This window comes from Ascidiella aspersa, chromosome 4 (assembly GCF_963924565.1).
Source record: "Ascidiella aspersa chromosome 4, kaAscAspe10.2, whole genome shotgun sequence".
Classification (NCBI taxonomy): domain Eukaryota; kingdom Metazoa; phylum Chordata; class Ascidiacea; order Phlebobranchia; family Ascidiidae; genus Ascidiella; species Ascidiella aspersa.
In genome coordinates, this window is record NC_139450.1 from 46609 (window position 1) to 64762 (window position 18154).

Consider the following 18154-nt stretch of genomic DNA (forward strand, 5'->3'; position numbering starts at 1 on the left):
CTGAACTGTTTATCCGGGGGGTCAAAATGCACAACACTTTAGGAAATTTCCATGATATATTTACACTAGAAGGAAATTACATAAAAATCTGAAAATTTCACAAATGTTAGAGAACCATTTAAAGCTGATGTTAAAATAAACATTTTACCTCTTGAAAATAGGGGAGTATTTTAGGTGGGCAAAATTAAAATTCAGCCATTTTTGTGTTTAGAGGTGTCTAAAAAACTAAAGAAAAAATTGTTAAATAGTTTTCAATTATAAAGACAAATTATAGGTTGCTTCACAGCAAAATTTTGACCTTCAACTCAAAATAATTAACCCATGGGTGAAAATAATTAACCAAAAATATAGAATCTAAAGTGATTTTTTGATGGAAAAAAAATTGCAAAGAAAGTGGTGTACACTGCCTGGCAGATTTTTTATTTAAACTTGCGGCGGTAAAATATTTTGTTTTGTAAGAGCAATAAGTTAATTCACTAAGACGAGACACTTTGCACAATGGATGTTGCACGCGCTGGACAAAAAAAGCACAGCAGGGAGCCAGCCGCTTCGCGGCCAGAATAAGGCAAGCGATATGAACAAATTCTGTATTGAAGGTTTTCTGACGCTAGATTAGAGTAGATAGCTGTAAAGAACTAAATCGAACACATCACACTATTGATTTTTGTCCCCAATTAGATGCGTATAGGGGTGCAAGAAAAAATTGTCAAATATTTTTCCATTATAAAGACAAGTTATAGGTTTGCTTCGCAGCCAAATTTATATTAAGACCACTGGCAATCAATCTTGTAAAAGTGCACCATGTCCAACCTATAACACGCAACTTCGGGCCACATCCGCTTTTGCCTGCTAAAGCACCGAAACTGGAAGCACAACATTGGGAGTATATGGACACTGACAAATAAGACCCGTTGAAATAATATAGAATAACCAAGGAATAACACCCTGGTAAAGTATAGTGGAACTGCACCATACCCCCTGATATAATATAGTAGAACCGCGCTAGAACCCCCTAGCAAAATATACAAAAACCGCACACCCTGTCTAGTTATTTTTATTTTTTTTTTATTTTATTTTTTTTTTCAGTCAATTTTTTATGGCTCACTTTTGACAAGGAAAAAAACATAGTTGGAACATGAAATTTTCACAACTGTTAAATACCCTCCCAAAGTTGTTTCTAATATAAAAAAAAATTGCCTAGGTTCTAAGGGGTGGTTTTTAGGGGGGTAAAACTGTCATTTTTTGTTAATTTTGGTTTTCGGCACTTTTCAGAGATGAAAAAATGTAAAAAAAATCTGATATATTTATGGATGATGGATACATGACATATACAATGCTAAGTAACAAAATTTTTGAACATTAGCCCTGAACTGTTTATCCGGGGGTCAAAATGCACAACACTTTAGTAAATTTCAATGATATATTTACACTAGAAGGAAATGACATAAAAATCTGAAAATTTCACAAATGTTAGAGAACCATTTAAAGCTGATGTTAAAATAAACATTTTACCTCTTGAAAATAGGGGAGTATTTTAGGGGGGCAAAATTAAAATTCGGCCATTTTTGTGTTTAGAGGTGTCTAAAAAACTCAAGAAAACATAAATTATAGGTTGCTTCACAGCAAAATTTTGACCTTCAACTCAAAATAATTAACCCATGGGGGAAAATAATTAACCAAAAATATAGAAATTAAATTGATTTTTTGATGGAAAAAAAATTGCAAACAAAGTGGTGTACACTGCCTGGCAGATTTTTTATTTAAACTTGAGCCGGTAAAATATGTTGTTTTGTAAGAGCAATAAGTTAATTCACTAAGACGAGACACTTTGCACAATGGATGTTGCACGCGCTGGACAAAAAAAGCACAGCAGGGAGTCAGCCGCTTCGCGGCCAGAATAAGGCAAGCGATATGAACAAATTCTGTATTGAAGGTTTTCTGCCGCTAGATTGGAGTAGATAGCTGTAAAGAACTAAATCGAACACATCACACTATTGGTTTTGTCCCCAATTAGAGGCGTATAGGGGTGCAAGAAAAAATTGTCAAATATTTTCAATTATAAAGACAAGTTTATAGGTTTGCTTCGCAGCCAAATTTATATATAGACCACTGGCAATCAATCTTGTAAAAGTGCACCATGTCCAACCTATAACACGCAACTTCGGGCCACATCAGCTTTTGCCTGCTAAAGCACCGAAACTGGAAGCACAACATTGGGAGTATATGGACACTGACAAATAAGACCCGTTGAAAGAATATAGAATAACCAAGGAATAACACCCTGGTAAAGTATAGTGGAACTCCGCTATACCCCCCCTGGTATAATATAGTAGAACCGCGCTATAACCCCCTAGCAAAATATACAAAAACCGCACACCCTGTTTAGTTATTATTATTATTATTTTATTTTTTTCAGTTAATTTTTTATGGCTCACTTTTGACAAGGAAAAAAACATAGTTGGAACATGAAATTTTCACAACTGTTAAATACACTCCCAAAGTTGTTTCTAATATAAAAAAAATTGCCTAGGTTCTAAGGGGTGGTTTTTAGGGGGGTAAAACTGTCATTTTTTGTTAATTTTGGTTTTCGGCACTTTTCAGAGATGAAAAAGTGTAAAAAAAAACTGATATATTTATGGATGATGGATACATGACATATACAATGCTAAGTAACAAAATTTTAAACAATAGCCCTGAACTGTTTATCCGGGGGTCAAAATGCACAACACTTTAGGAAATTTCAATGATATATTTACACTAGAAGGAAATGACATAAAAATCTGAAAATTTCACAAATGTTAGAGAACCATTTAAAGCTGATGTTAAAATAAACATTTTACCTCTTGAAAATAGGGGAGTATTTTAGGGGGGCAAAATTAAAATTCGGCCATTTTTGTGTTTAGAGGTGTCTAAAAAACTCAAGAAAACATAAATTATAGGTTGCTTCACAGCAAAATTTTGACTTTCAACTCAAAGTAATTAACCCATGGGGGAAAATAATTAACCAAAAATATAGAAATTAAAGTGATTTTTTGATGGAAAAAAAATTGCAAACAAAGTGGTGTACACTGCCTGGCAGATTTTTTATTTAAACTTGAGCCGGTAAAATATGTTGTTTTGTAAGAGCAATAAGTTAATTCACTAAGACGAGACACTTTGCACAATGGATGTTGCACGCGCTGGACAAAAAAAGCACAGCAGGGAGCCAGCCGCTTCGCGCAATGAATAAGGCAAGCGATATGAACAAATTCTGTATTGAAGGTTTTCTGCCGCTAGATTGGAGTAGATAGCTGTAAAGAACTAAATCGAACACATCACACTATTGATTTTTGTCCCCAATTAGAGGCGTATAGGGGTGCAAGAAAAAATTGTCAAATATTTTCAATTATAAAGACAAGTTTATAGGTTTGCTTCGCAGCCAAATTTATATATAGACCACTGGCAATCAATCTTGTAAAAGTGCACCATGTCCAACCTATAACACGCAACTTCGGGCCACATCCGCTTTTGCCTGCTAAAGCACCGAAACTGGAAGCACAACATTGGGAGTATATGGACACTGACAAATAAGACCCGTTGAAAGAATATAGAATAATCAAGGAATAACACCCTGGTAAAGTATAGTGGAACTGCGCTATACCCCCCTGGTATAATATAGTAGAACCGCGCTATAACCCCCTAGCAAAATATACAAAAACCGCACACCCTGTCTAGTTTTTGTTGCTTTTTTAATATTTGTTGAAAACTGTGTTTAGATATTATTGGAATGATTGTTGATTTGCAAGAATGCAATGAAGCAGCGCTCCAGTCTTTCGCAAAGCACTTCCCTGTGGAGGCTGATTTTCGCCGCCAAACCATCGGTACAAGTTCATGCCACGCTTTGGGGCGGATGCTCCAGCATGTCGACAAACCAATCGAGCGGTTGAAACTGTGGGACTGCGACCTGACAAGTCAAGGCTGGGGACACATTTGCGAAGGAATCGGGAAAATGACTCACAAGGTAAAGTGCTTTCATGTAATTATCAACATATTGTCTCATTTAATTTATTTATAGAATAATTTATATTTGTTACATTATTGATATAAAGATTTCAATGTCATACCCTGGCAGCTGCACTTATATTTTAGCAGCTGCACTTATATTTTGTTAAACGATTGGTTTACGAATGTTAGTTTGTAGCGTATTTTTCGTAACCATTAAAACTGTATTGCAAAGACTAAACAGGAATTGCGCTTTAAGCAAAAACGCATTGTTCTATTAAATTATATTTTTATGGAGTTCAAAATCCTTATGACGCTTTGGCCTAAGACAGTGGTTCTCAAACTGGGGTCCGCGGTCCTTTTGGGGGCCGCAAGACAATTTCCTGGGACCGGGAAGCACCAAACAAAAAATCAACACGACGCTCCTGAAGAAGAATTTTTTTTGTTTAATAAACTTTTCAGGCAGCTTACTTTTCCAAACCAAGTTGATTATTAGTTGTCCATTGACGTCATTGCACGCTTCAAGTTAAATTGTCCATTGTGACGTCATAGTGTTGCGTTGTGCTAATAAGAGTTACGTTTTTACAGCTTGCTGCGCTGACACTGTGGGCTATATACGGTCACGGTTTTAAGACAGTTCGTGATTGCTTCACTCAAATAAAGTGATTCGTTAGAGGTTAACATAGCCGAGCTGATAGCAAAGAAGCAAGTGCACCCGTCCCATCGTTACCCCCATCGTTACCATTAAAAACAACGTGTTATTTTGTGTTAATTTGTGTACATTTTTAAAATTTTTAATTTTATTTTTATGGCGAATATTAATATTGAATATTAATATATTTTTTTTAAATTAATTTTTTTTTTCAAAATTTAAAAAATACAAGCCAGTCTTAAGACGGTGGTAACTTTTTAAAGACGGTGGTTTGTAAGAGGTAGGTTAGTCGCTTAATAAGTGTGTTAAGCAAATTTCTATCTCTTGGTTTGGCGTTTACTTCGCGATTTGTTGTTAAAATTATAACATTTCATCTACTTGCATATTATTTATTAAATATATTTTCACCAATATTTTAATATATATATGTATATATATATATTAGGCTAGAACTCAGAAAGATCTTTGCGGGCCGCACAAAATGTGAACTAAGAATTGTGTGATTGAAATGTTAGAACAACTGTGAATCAGTCGGGCCTCGGATATTTTTTGCGCTTAAAAACGTGTTTAATTACATTTAAGTGGCAGTAAACTGTTGGCGCAAAGCGAGAAAAAAGCGTTTGTTTGTTTAAAATTCGAGTCCACATCATCCATACTACTAATGTTAGTAGTATCGTCATCCATACTACTAATGAAAAGTCTAATAAAGCTACTTTGAGAAACGCGATAACCTTAATAGTTAATCTAGTTCAGCGTTTTTTAAGCTTTCAAGTTAGGGCAGACCTGATGAGCAAAGCAAGCGCGATTTTTTTTTGGTAAACCGACATTTCTTTTAAATTTGTTGCAAGTTTTTGTTACATTGCCGAAAATAAAAAAAATGATAAAAAATATATGTCCATTATTTTAAATACGTTTTCCGTTTGTCCGCGACGCGCTTGGCAGCCTTCCACGGCGCAACGGCAAAGAAGCGCTGATCTAGTTTAAAAGACAGCATCAAAACATAAACAAACCGGGCGTAGAAAATAAAGCACATTGAAATTTTTCGCACTTGCATAGTTAAAATGGTCAAAAAGTATGTGAAATGGACTGGTGTCTAGTTGGTCAAAGAGGCGGCGGGCCGGATGAATTACATCGGCGGGCCGTAGGTTGCCGACCCCTGTTATAGAGTATCCTTAGAGATGTGATCACAACATATCGCCACAAATTTATGATGACAATCAACAAAATCCGATAATTGGTGCCTGGGAGTTCACGGTTAACATGGATTAAACTTCGCTGGGTTTCCGCCATTTTGTACTTGACGCGCGTAATCTGCTTCATGTAGATCAGAAGTTCCCAACGTGGGCGGTACCGCCCCTTGTGGGCGTTGGCGAGTTACAAGGGGGTGTTTTTTTCTCGTTTGGGGGGGGGCGCCGAACACGCATAAAGTGGCGTTACATAAAAGTACTTTCCACAAAACTTTACAAAAAGTTCACATATAAATAGTAACAAACAGCACTGTAATACCGTATGTAACATTTGAGCTTAAATGGCAACTTTCGTTCTAAGAACTTGTAGAAGTTCCCCCCCTCCCATTCTTAACTTCTGACGTAACAATGTAAGGGTATTGTTCTTATGTAAGGTTGTTGTTGCGCTTAACTGTTTTATACGCGGGAAAATGTTTGTATATTTAAAACAGGGGTCGGCAATGTAATTCATTCGACCACCGCCTCTTTGACAAACTAGACACAGTCCATTTTAAATACTTTTTGACTATTTTAAATATGCAAGTGCGAAAAATTTCAGTGTGCTTTATTTTCTACGCCCGGTTTGTTTACGTTTTGATGCTGTCATATATCAGCGCTTCTTTACCGTTGCGCCGTGGAAGGCTGTCAAGTGCGTCGCGGACAAACGGAAAACGTATTCAAAAATGTTATGCATATATTTTTTAACATTTTTTTATTTTTTATTTTCGGGATTGTAGCAAAAACTTTCAAGAAATTTAAAAGAAATGCCGGTATACCAAAAAAAATCACGCACACTTCGCTCGCCAGGTGCCCGGACTTAAAAAGGTTAACAAACACTCAACTAGATAAACTATAAAGGTTGTCGCGTTTCCTCAAAGTAGTTTTATTACACTAGCATTAGTAGTATGGATGATGTGGACTCGAATTTTAAACCAAACAAACGCTTTTTCTCGCTTTGCGCCAACACTTTACTGCCACTTAAATGTAATTAAACACGTTTTTAAGCGCAAAAATATCCGAGGCCCGCCTGATTCACAGTTGTTCTAACATTTCAATCACACAATTCTTAGTTAACATTTTATGCGGCCCGCAAAGATCTTTCTGAGTTTGGTTTTGCCCGCGACTATAAAAGGTTGCCGACCTCTGATTTAAGTCTTGGTGCAGAAATTTGAATTTTTCGTGATAATAACATAACCTTGTGAAATAATGTATGTCTAGTAGGAATTAATCTTTTATGTCCAGCTAGCGCCAAGCTGGATTGCATTATGAAACTATATGTTGAATTGTCAGCCATTTTTATTGCAATAGCGCAAAGAAGTATTCACCAGTGTGTTTAAAGCTTAACGCAATTATTGCAGGGAGTCGAACCGTTTGAATTTTCCGGTTCAGGTTCGGTTCGGGTTTAAGGATTTTTTCGGAATCCGGTTCAGTTCCGGTTTCGGTTTCGAGCAATTTTAAAGTTCCGGTTCAGCTCCGGTTCAACCATCGTTATTTCAAAACCGGTTCGTAAAGTTCCGGTTCGGATCCAATATAAGTTGCGTTAAATCTCAAAATGTGGGTCAATAAATGTAGGGAATAATCTTTGAATTGTAAGTCATTTAATCTAAGTTACGTGACTTATTAAAAAACAGCAACTCAATATTGAAATATCTAAAAAATAAAAAATCAACCTTTTATTTAATCAATATTTATATTTTTTTCATAAAATTTCGAACATGGCGTAACTTGACTCTGTAAAATACAAGTTGTTACGTCATGCTGGAGTGCTTACAGGTCCGGGTTCGGCTAAGGTTTATGTTCTTTTAAATTATTTGGTTCAGTTCCCGTTCAGCTCCTTAAAATCTTATAAAAACCGGTTACGGTTCGGAAAAAATCGATCCAAACCCGGTTCATAAAGTCCCGGTTCGGTACCGGTTCGACTCCCTGAAATATTGTTGTATGTAAATTTTGTGTCCTCTTGTCCTGTTACCTACATGCCTTATTTTTTAAGTTACGCCATTTATTTAGTTCAATTTCTACACATGCTCACGTAAATTCCTATAGTGAATGCATGTTAGTCAATCTAAAACATGACTGACAGCTCATCGAAACAGGGGGGGGGGGGGGGGGGGGGGGCGACATGAAACAATATGGAGCGCAAGGGGCTCAATGTGGAGCGCAAGGGGCCGCAAGCCGTCTGCAAACTTCCGTCCTAGCGCGGTCATTTCTTGGGTTATCGTTAACCTGTCTTATGGTTTCTATACGTAAACATTAGTTTTCATAAAAGTCTGGTCGTTTATTTCCAAGCATGGATAAACAAATTAATGAACCATAAAGCAGTTTACGCTTAAAACAATGTAAACATTTGAAATACAATACACGTTTTTTTTAGTAATTTTAATAAAAATGTCAAAGCCATAATATTCGGTAAAATCGACGTTTCGCAATTTACAGACGTTTCAGCAATAACTCATGCCATCATCAGTGTAAAAAAAAGTTCTGTTTCTTTATTGCAAAGAATGTTTAAATTGGGCAACAAAGTATTCATGAACAGGGCGGCTTTTAATCCTTTAAATAAATCAGTTTTTTGGCCTATGTTTTAGTTTTAATCCAATTCTTTTAAAATAAATCACATTTTTTCATTTTTTATTTTATTTATTTTTTTTTTTTAACCCAAAAAGCAATAACAATTAATTTAAGCGACTCCCGAAATGTGTTAGAGACACAACTTCAGACGTTTACTAGAGACTTGACGCATTAAGACTATATTTAAAAACATGTGTACTGTTAGGTCAGTTTCACAAACCAACTTTTGTTGAGTTGACAAAATTTGTATCAACGTACGGCCGCCCACGCTTGTGTTTTCTTCAACATGCACACCTCTGCAGTAAATCAAACATTGCTATGTTTTGCTACTTTACCTTAAATTTTCGGCCAAAATTACTTGAAATTTGTTTCGGTATAAACTTAAAGAATGTTTTTGGAATAAAAGTAAAAATATTTTTGTGGCTTGCTTGCGAACATATACACCCTCACCCATTAGTGATTAAACATTAATTTAAACTACTTTTTATCCGGGGAAATAGCTTAAGTTTATAACTACTGCATTATTAAAAACATTTGGTAATTGATTCAAATATCTAATACATATGCGGGTAATAATTTAAACTGTACCTTCCCTGACGTCACCTTAAAACAAACAATAAAACTTTTTGCGGTGTTTTTGCCACTTGTATATTTTCGTCCAAAATTACTTGAGATTTTGTTTCGCTTTTTGTACAAAATAATTTATTTCAACGAAACATTGAATGGAAATATTTAAACTCACGATGTTATTTTTCTATGAATTAGTTGAAGGTGCTTTACCTCAGCCGCAACCAAATCCAAAACGCCGGAGTGAAAAGTTTGTCGGAGATTGTTCACAAGTTGGAGGAGTTGTGGTTGAACGATTGTGACATCACAGACATCAGTCCACTCACCGACGCCATCAAGAACAAAGATTGCAAAGTAGGTGGTTTTTAAAGTTGATTCTCGATAAGCAGTCAAAGGTACAGTAGCCAAACAAACAAGTTCGTGAAATTTAATAGAACTGTTCCATTTAAAATTTAGCAAAAATTAAAAAAAAATTGGTTTTTTGTAGGTTATCTTAGGTGCACATACACCCATTAGTTATTAAACATTATTTTAAACAACTTTATTAGCCGAGTTAATAGCTTATTCCATAAAAATATTTGTTAATTCATTCAAAGATTAAATCCATTTTTTGCTACAGTTGCCGAACAAGCAAATTTGGAAAATTTACCAAAAATAATAAATTTATAATTTGGCATGATTATGTTGTTAATTTTTATCAAAGATTGTATATATTCGTGTTTTGCTACTGCACCTTTGATACGTGGGTAATGATTTTAAACTGTACCTACACTTATGTCACTTTAAATCAAACATTGAAACGTTTTGCTACTTTACCTTTCCAACGAAATTTCTTAAAATTTTGTTTTGTTTTATTTTTTTAATGTTATATTTATGACTTTAGCTACTGCACCTTCAGCATGCAGGTAATAATTTAAACTGTACCTTAGCCGAACAAACGTGACGAAAAATGTGTGGCATGTTATTATGTTTGCTACTTTACCTCCACCGCTTTAGTGCCCTTAATTGTAAATGTGTTTTGTGTCGACCGATTCACCCACAAAGTGCCAGCTGTGATAAACCATCTCACTAAATAAATAGACCGTCCTAAATAAATAATAATAATTAACCAATGGGTCAAATTCACCAATAATATGAATATGTATCCACTGCTGAGAGCCCAAGGGTAACAACTTTAATATCTTAATTCTGCGAAGTTTATAAATACTGCATTAACTAATTAAAATATTTCTTTGACTAACCCAGGGTTTTCGGTCACGGAGCGGTAATTGGGGGGCCACGGGCATAGGCGTAGCCAGGGGGTGACAGGGGCCAAGAAAAAAGACCCAAAACCCTCCCCCCGAAAAAGATAAATATTGTCCTCCTAATAATTAATTTGTTGGTAGCGTTTATGAACAGTTCCACAACAATCACAGGCACGCCACACCTTCAATTGTCATACACTGTTACGTCACAGACGATATAGTTATTATGTTTGCTGTACTTTTAGTAATGTAGCTTTACTATTTTTAGTCATTTTGTTTCTGCAATCTGAATGGTTTTGAGTATTGCGCTAAAACTCAGTCAGTTGCTGCTCGAAACGGTTTGAGCTTTCATATTTATTTGTCTTCGATACGGCAGTCGATACACTGGACTGGAAAAAGCGATCAAGTTGTAACGAGCCTCGCTGGCGGGAAGCGAATAATGGAATTTTAATCGTAGTGTCATTACGGATTTGTAGTAAATAGTTATTTGTTTATGTTTTATATACAGTCGATTTATCGCTGTGAGGTATCAGCTTCAGCCTCAACTTTTACCTACTCAGCGTGTCTTGTTTTTTTCTGCATCGATAGGCGGTGCACCAAACCAAATACTCTCACTAGTTCAAAATATTTGACCACACAAAACATTTTAGGCTGGCCACGGGCACAACTCTCTAGCTAGGTATTGCAAAACCAAAATGTCACCACTTTTATCAATTGCCAGTTATTATGACTGTAAAACTTTCTTGTAACGTTTTGTAACTCATTTTTCAGACACGTTTTTTGACCCGTCAGTATAGGGATGTTTAAAGTAGAATATCGGTTAATTTTTATTTGTTTATCGCGTAAAGTTACGCCTTATCCTACGTACGCGAGTTACAAGTTTAGATAAAGGCCTGTCGCTGTGGCGAAACATTAACTGTGCTGCTTTATATGTAGCCATGTAGTGCGGCTTCAGCGTTTTTTCGGGCGGCCAAATTTTGCCGATAATATTAATTGTCGGTCAAATGCCGTTGGTCGAGACCTAATATTCAGCTAGGTTATGCATGTAAAAAAAGTAAAAAAATCCATAAATCACTCGCTTGGCTGAGTACAAAATAGAGCCAAATATAAAAAAATACCTTGACAAGATCCAGCTTTGTAATGACTAATAGTTAACTTAAATTAAAATAACTGATTTATTAAATTTTCGAGCAACTAAGTGCCTTTATTCGTTGATTAATGGCTGTATGTGATATTAACGCGGAGAAGTAAAAACACGTAAATGCAATGCCTGGTATTTTTAAGCAGGGGGCCACGAGGGTTGAGAGCCTTTCAAAGGGGGCCACGAGGCATAAAAGGTTGAGAACCACCGAACTAACCCATCAAAGTTATTTCGTTCCTATTAGTACAAGTTTGAGTTGTTAATTCATATGGGAAATTGGAATAAAAAATGTGTTCAATCACAGAAAATTCTTGAAGAGAAATAAAGTTATTTTATTATACCCAAACTTGCTACTTTACCCACCATCGCGCCAGTAAAATAACATGTAAGCACTGCCCAGTGAAGTAACAGTGGAAACACACAATAAGACTTATAAAGTAACAATATTTAAAGCCGGATTCTCTATAATACTATAGTATTAAGACCAACAACAATAAAACAACACTTTGTGCCCCCTATTCACGTTTAAGAAATATAAATATTAAATATGTTCCCTAACGTCACAAGAGAGGTCTATGATGTCATAATGAAAACCACCAGTTAAAGTTTAACTGCTAAATGACGGCAATATTAAATATTTGTGGCCCTACGACAGCAAGTATACCTTTGTTAGGATCAGAATAGATCGCCACAATATGTTTCCCTTCATCGTTTTACAGCATTCGAATTTTCCTTGCAATAACGCCATTAATAATGTGATTTAACATAAATTGCTATTATAGAGTTCATGAATCACCGCGGCGCAACATGCGAAAGTATGCATAGCGCTTTGGTGCTCATTAAATTTAAGGGCGAGCGGCTAACAATCAGCACTCGCCCGCCTGGCCAAATACCATTCGCCAAATTTGTTGGCAAGCCGTCTGCAAATTTCCGTCCTAGCGCGGTCATTTCTTGGGTTATCGTTGACCTGCCTTGTGGTTTCTATTCGTTTCTATTCGTTGGTTTTCATAAAAGTCTGTTCGTTTATTTCCAAGCATGGATAAATAAATTAATGAACCATAAAGCAGTTCACGCTTAAAACAATGTAATCATTTGAAACACAATACACGTTTTTTTTAGTAATTTTAATAAAAATATCAAAGCCATAATATTCGATAAAATCGACATTTCGCAATTTACAGACGTTTCAGCAATAACTCATGCCATCATCAGTGTAAAAATCAAGTGAAGATAAAAGCGATAAAACATCAATGTAAAGAATGTAAACAATTCCTCAAATATATTTTTTCTACAATCTTTAGTAAAAAAATAACACTGACAATATTTACAAGCTGATATAAGAGCTACACGAGCTAATGAGAGCACTTTTCATTTCAACATTTGTCAATTGTAGCTTGGTCACAATCACTGTCCTTGTCGTATTCATCCGAGCCAGGGTCGTATCCAGAAATCCAAAACGGGGGGGTCCCGAATTTTCAACTTCGGGAATTCCTCGTTTTTTCGTCTGACGTTAATGACGTCATAAAATAGTGACAGATATGACGTCATAAATCAGCGATTGTAATGACGTCATAAACAATAAAAAAATCATCAGAAACAGCCAATTAACGTCCAGCAAAAGCAAACTTTTAGACGCAAAACACACACGTGCGTCACCGGGCCTTCTGTAAAGTCGCTAGTGAGTCCTTATTTTCGGGCATTAGATAACCTACCAAAGAGAACTTATATTAAAGACCACAACAAGAAAACCCAATGTACAGATGTATTGGTTGCAAGAGTAGAATATTACCACACCACAAACCATAATGACAATTAGACACACACAATTACTTACAAAAAACCGACAGACAGAGCATAATGACACTTATAGTTTTACTCGATAATTTCACAACAGTATGGCAGAATGCTGGCCACTTGGCGACTATGTCGGCCGAAGAATCAGCCAGAAAACCGAACAATTTGGTGTAAAAAAATTTTAAGTAAAAAAAAAAATTTGAAAAAAAAATTTTTTTTTTTTTTTCAACATCCAATTTACAAAATACCTTGTGGTTGTTTCCAAACATATTTAATCACATCTATTTTTGAACTGCGGAATTATGTAATAACATTACACAACACAATTGGCAGAAATCATTTTGTTGTGTTATTTTGAAAAAAGTTACGGTAGTGTGAAGCACATTGTTTAGTGAGAAAAAGCTAGTGTAAGGCATATAGACTGTTTATTATTTTAAAAAGTACACACTTTTGATCATAGGCTACAATTGTTACATGTTGGCAGTTTTGCTTTGAATTGGCAAGTACTTCTATATTGAGTTGAATTTCCAATTCCTGTTAATTTTACTGGTATAACATTAGCATCAGCATATGAAGGATGTACCAGGTTATGCTTTTCCACCTAAGGCCTAGCCCTAAGTATATTTTTGGTTGTTTAATTACGCAAATACAAAAATTTTTCGCACTTCGCGCGTACTTTAGCCTGGTTTTGCAAGGTTTATGTGTCTTTGTTTTCAACAAATCTATCCCAAAGGTAATATGTATACTATGGGGCATGTTGTAATGTGACTGTGACAATTTCTATTAAATTTTATTATAAATACCATTATTTCGAGCAATATAGATTGAAAATTTATCCAAAGAATATTATTTCGTGCTTTTCAATCTGGTTTTGAGCAGCACGTTTTTACACAAGTTTGCCTGAAAACAGCTATCTATGTACCACTTTTAAAGCAAGAAAAGCAGACATGTACGTACACCCCTAGGCCCAAGGTTGCACCTTCACATGTCCCTTATGTATTAGTTAATGACTTAATGTCCAAAAATTTTCGCGCCTTCGGCGCTACGTTTTGTTGTCCAATTTACTTAATAGCCTTGTTTATCGACAAAACATGGCAAGGTTCAAACATTCCTTAGACGAACACATCATTTAGGTTTAGGGGCGCAACCAAAAACCGAAGAATTTTCGCCAAAAATGCTTGTCACCAGAAGGCTGGCAAGATTCTGCCAGCCTGATTTCACAAGGCTACACCCAGACGTCTACTGAGCTGTAGGCGGTCAGCCGCTCGTAATATACGCTAAAACAAAACTCCTTTTTACGGGAACCGACGCGCTCCCGGAAACCCCAGGCCCGCCTTACAGGGCGGCCGTTTCGTGGAAAGATAACATTGGGCGGACCTTTTCGTGAGAAGTTAAACCGCGGCGGAAAACAAGCGATAAATGATCGTGAGATTTGCAGCGTTGTATAGAGCAGGAAAAAAAATGTCTAGAGTCGAATTAACGGCGAACACCAGAGCGCACAAAAATATTACGTCATTATACATGTCCCGAAATGCGAAAACCTAATTCCTAGCCCTACATTTAAGAACAAAGGCGCTAAATTAATAATGAATGTTCGAATTTACAGTCGGCGTAATTAGCAACCGGTGATAATTTTGTAGTGCTAATTAAGCACGTAACACCAGCTGCGAGACCGCTTAGTGTGCAATCGTTAACTTCAGGAGAAATATATGTGATCGATTTTGGTAAATCGACTTACGGGACTACGCTAAATTAAAAGCACGTCTTTCGCCACCTGCAATACTAAACGAAGATCGCTTTTCCCCGGTGTTATTTGATTAGCGCGACATCTGCAAAAACGCCACTTCAATAGTTAATCTAGTTCAGTGTTTTTAGCCTTTTAAACTAGGTGTAGACCTGGCGAGCGAAGCGATCGCGATTTTTTTTGGGGGAAAACGGCATTTTTAAAAATTTCTTGCAAGTTTTTATTACATTGTCGAAAATAAAAATAAAAGAAATGTTAAAAAATATGTGTCCAATATTTTTGAATACGTTTTTCGTTTGTCCGCGACGCACTTGGCAGCCCTCCACGGCGCAACGATAGAGAAGCGCTGATATATATCAATAGAAAACATCAAAACATAAAAAGAAAATTCGCGCGAAGCGCTAAAATTTTTCGCAGTTACGTAGTTAAAATAGTCAAAAAGTATTTAAAATGGACTCGTGTATAGTTTGTTAAAGAGGCAGCGGGCCCGATGAATTACAGCGACCGCTTGATGGATGTTATTAATTGTCGAACACACACTTGTTGATCAGCTAACCCGAACGAATAACGAAAGGCGAAAGAGAAAAAATATCCTGCGTTCACGGTCGACCAAACAAGAAACGAAAAACGGCGTTTTGCGTTTGATTTTGGTTCCCATTAGCAAGACCATAGGCGCCGAACTTTCGAAATCCCAGGGCGTCTTTTGAAACAGTCTTTGAAAAGGTGAATCCCGAAATTTCAACTTAGGGAATTCCCCTAATTTTTGTCTGCTTAATCACTAATGACGTTATAAAATAGTGACGGGAATGACGTTATAAAATAGTAAAGAGAACGACTCATACAACCAGCTAATAAACGTCCAGCAAAAGCGAACCTTTAAGACGTAAAGCGAACACGTGCGTCGAAACAGCTCAGTGTGTAATCGTTTACTTCAGGCGAGAAACTAGACCAAGACGGTAAGTATGTGTGATTGATTTTGGAAGAATCATAATTCGACTATCAGCAGTGCAGTTCCCCAAGTTTAGTTTCATGTAAGGTACCACGCTAAATTACAAGCACGTCTTTCGCATCCTGCAAAACGGATGTCGTTTTTTCCGGGTTGAATTATGCCACATCTGCGCCGAGCAGTGTGTCAAGTTAGCTAAATACAAGCTGCGGTTTAGAGAAAATAAGTTGTGTCAATTGCACACCAAGTACGTGGTCTTTGGATATGACAATAATTTTGCGGCAACTATCATTACATAAAAAAGGCGACTTTAAACAAACACAGTTAGACTACCCTTTCAAGGGAATTGCGTTAGTTACAAAAATTCCGTTGTTACACCAACATCGAATACTATCGCAGACAGCGAACAGTGTTAAACAGTACCCTAACTCGACGTTTTTAGCGAGAAAAGAGAAAAAAGGCTTAACTTAGGGTGGTCAATTGTCGAATACATTTTTGCTAATCAGCCAACCTGAACGAAAGGTGAAAGAAAAAAAGCATTCCGTGTTTACGGTCGACCACACAAGCAGTGTTTTTCTATTTTTATATAAGTTTGGCGTTGAAAAGCTTTGTTCGGAATATTACGTCTATTTATCGATTTGAGTGACCAAACGTCTCAGCATATTGAACACTAGGAATTATGACTCTAGACCAGGGGTTCCCAACCTTTTTACGATCTCGTACCACTTGGGGCACTCTGTACTGCCACGCGTACCACTTTTTTTAGAACAGTGGTTCTTACCTATTTTTCTGCTGCGCCCCTTTGATAATTGTCCCGTGTTTTTTCTGTAAAAGTTAACTCTTCGTGGCGCGAAGAGCGAAATAAATTGCGTTTATTTGGTTTGTATTGGCTAAACTTTAATTTGGGAGACACACAAAAGTTGCTCGTGCTCGATATATTGGTTTACATCGAGCTGATTTTGACAGACATATTGCAGTAATCGTGTTTTTTAAAAAGTGTTATGACACACAATGCGAAGGCTATTTACTGCAAATAACATTCCAAATTGGCGCAAAAATGTCTGAGTTCCCCCCAATCAGTGTTGCGCAAAAAGAAGTAATTCGTAGTTCGCGCGAAACGCTAAATGTTTACGTAGTTTTGTTGTTAAAATTGACAAAACACAGTTTGTGGAGAAGGTGGATCTTCTTCAACTATATCATACTGTTCTGACTAAACACAGCCAAATAGGCTGACTAAACACAGTTCTGACTAAACACAGCCAAATAGGCGGTAATAAGTAGCAAATATTCTCCCAAAATTCGAGAAACTATATTAAACATAAGCAGCCTCGAAGTTCGCAACTCGATTTTTTCTCAGTTTCTTTTCTAAACGTGTAATTTTGATGTTATGCATAGGGCGGCATACGAGCATATTTAATACCTATCGCAACATGGAACTGAATAAATCAGTATAAAAAGTTAAATACTGGAAGGTAGACCTTGCGCCTACCTAAGAATTGCTTGGCGCCCCCTAGGACCCACTGTCCAACAGCGCTGTACGGTTATTTAAAGCAGCTGTACTCCTCCTTGTTGACAATCGACATGACCTGTATTTGGAAGATCGTATAATGGTACAAAACAACGGGGATAGTTACGTAACAATGAATAGGCTTCAGGTTTTTTTTTGTAAAACAACAAATAAACAAAATATAAAAGTTGTGAGTCCAGGTTTTTAAAAACGAAAAACTACTCGCGTACCACCTGAATAACCTTCACGTACCACAGGTTGGGAACCCCTGCTCTAGACGAAGCATTGTGTGTTATTCGGCGTTTAAAATTTAGGAAATAGGTTAACACTTGTATATTTTAGCCTCGGTAATTGGCTTGACGCATCTTTTATCACAGAATATTTTTCACTAAACACAAATTTCGCATCAGCTTAAGCTTGACCTACGTTAGCGCGACTTGGTATTTCGTACTTTCAGCGCTTCAGTTTATTAATACGTGCGAACGAACACTTTCGCAGATGTACTTCTCCCCATGTAATTCAGGAAAGTCGCGCATACTGTTAGTGAACCACGATTGTGCTACTAGCGGTGTACATTGCGCTAGCTGTAATATAGTGTTTACAGAGATGGAGTTGCACACTAATTGCACATGAAACCTGGTCGAATTTCAGGGCGTTTTGACACCCTGCAAGAAATCCAGGGCGTCAAAAAACGCTCTGCACACCCACGTTCGGCGCCTATGAGCAAGACGTGTGACCCAATTACACTGAAAAAAAACACGCAGCTTCGGACGGAGAGGTAAACCCT

General features: G+C 36.7%; 1 protein-coding gene across 1 annotated transcript in view; it reads left to right on the top strand.

Annotated features, from left to right (window-relative positions):
• LOC146146482 (NACHT, LRR and PYD domains-containing protein 12-like) overlaps positions 1-18154 on the top strand; it is a 59312-nt gene that overhangs the window by 18435 nt on the left and 22723 nt on the right. Inside the window, exons 10-11 of the mRNA XM_083386810.1 lie at positions 3756-4000; positions 9190-9345. Coding sequence (XP_083242936.1) covers positions 3756-4000; positions 9190-9345 — 401 coding nt within the window. The remainder of the gene's footprint in view (positions 1-3755; positions 4001-9189; positions 9346-18154) is intronic.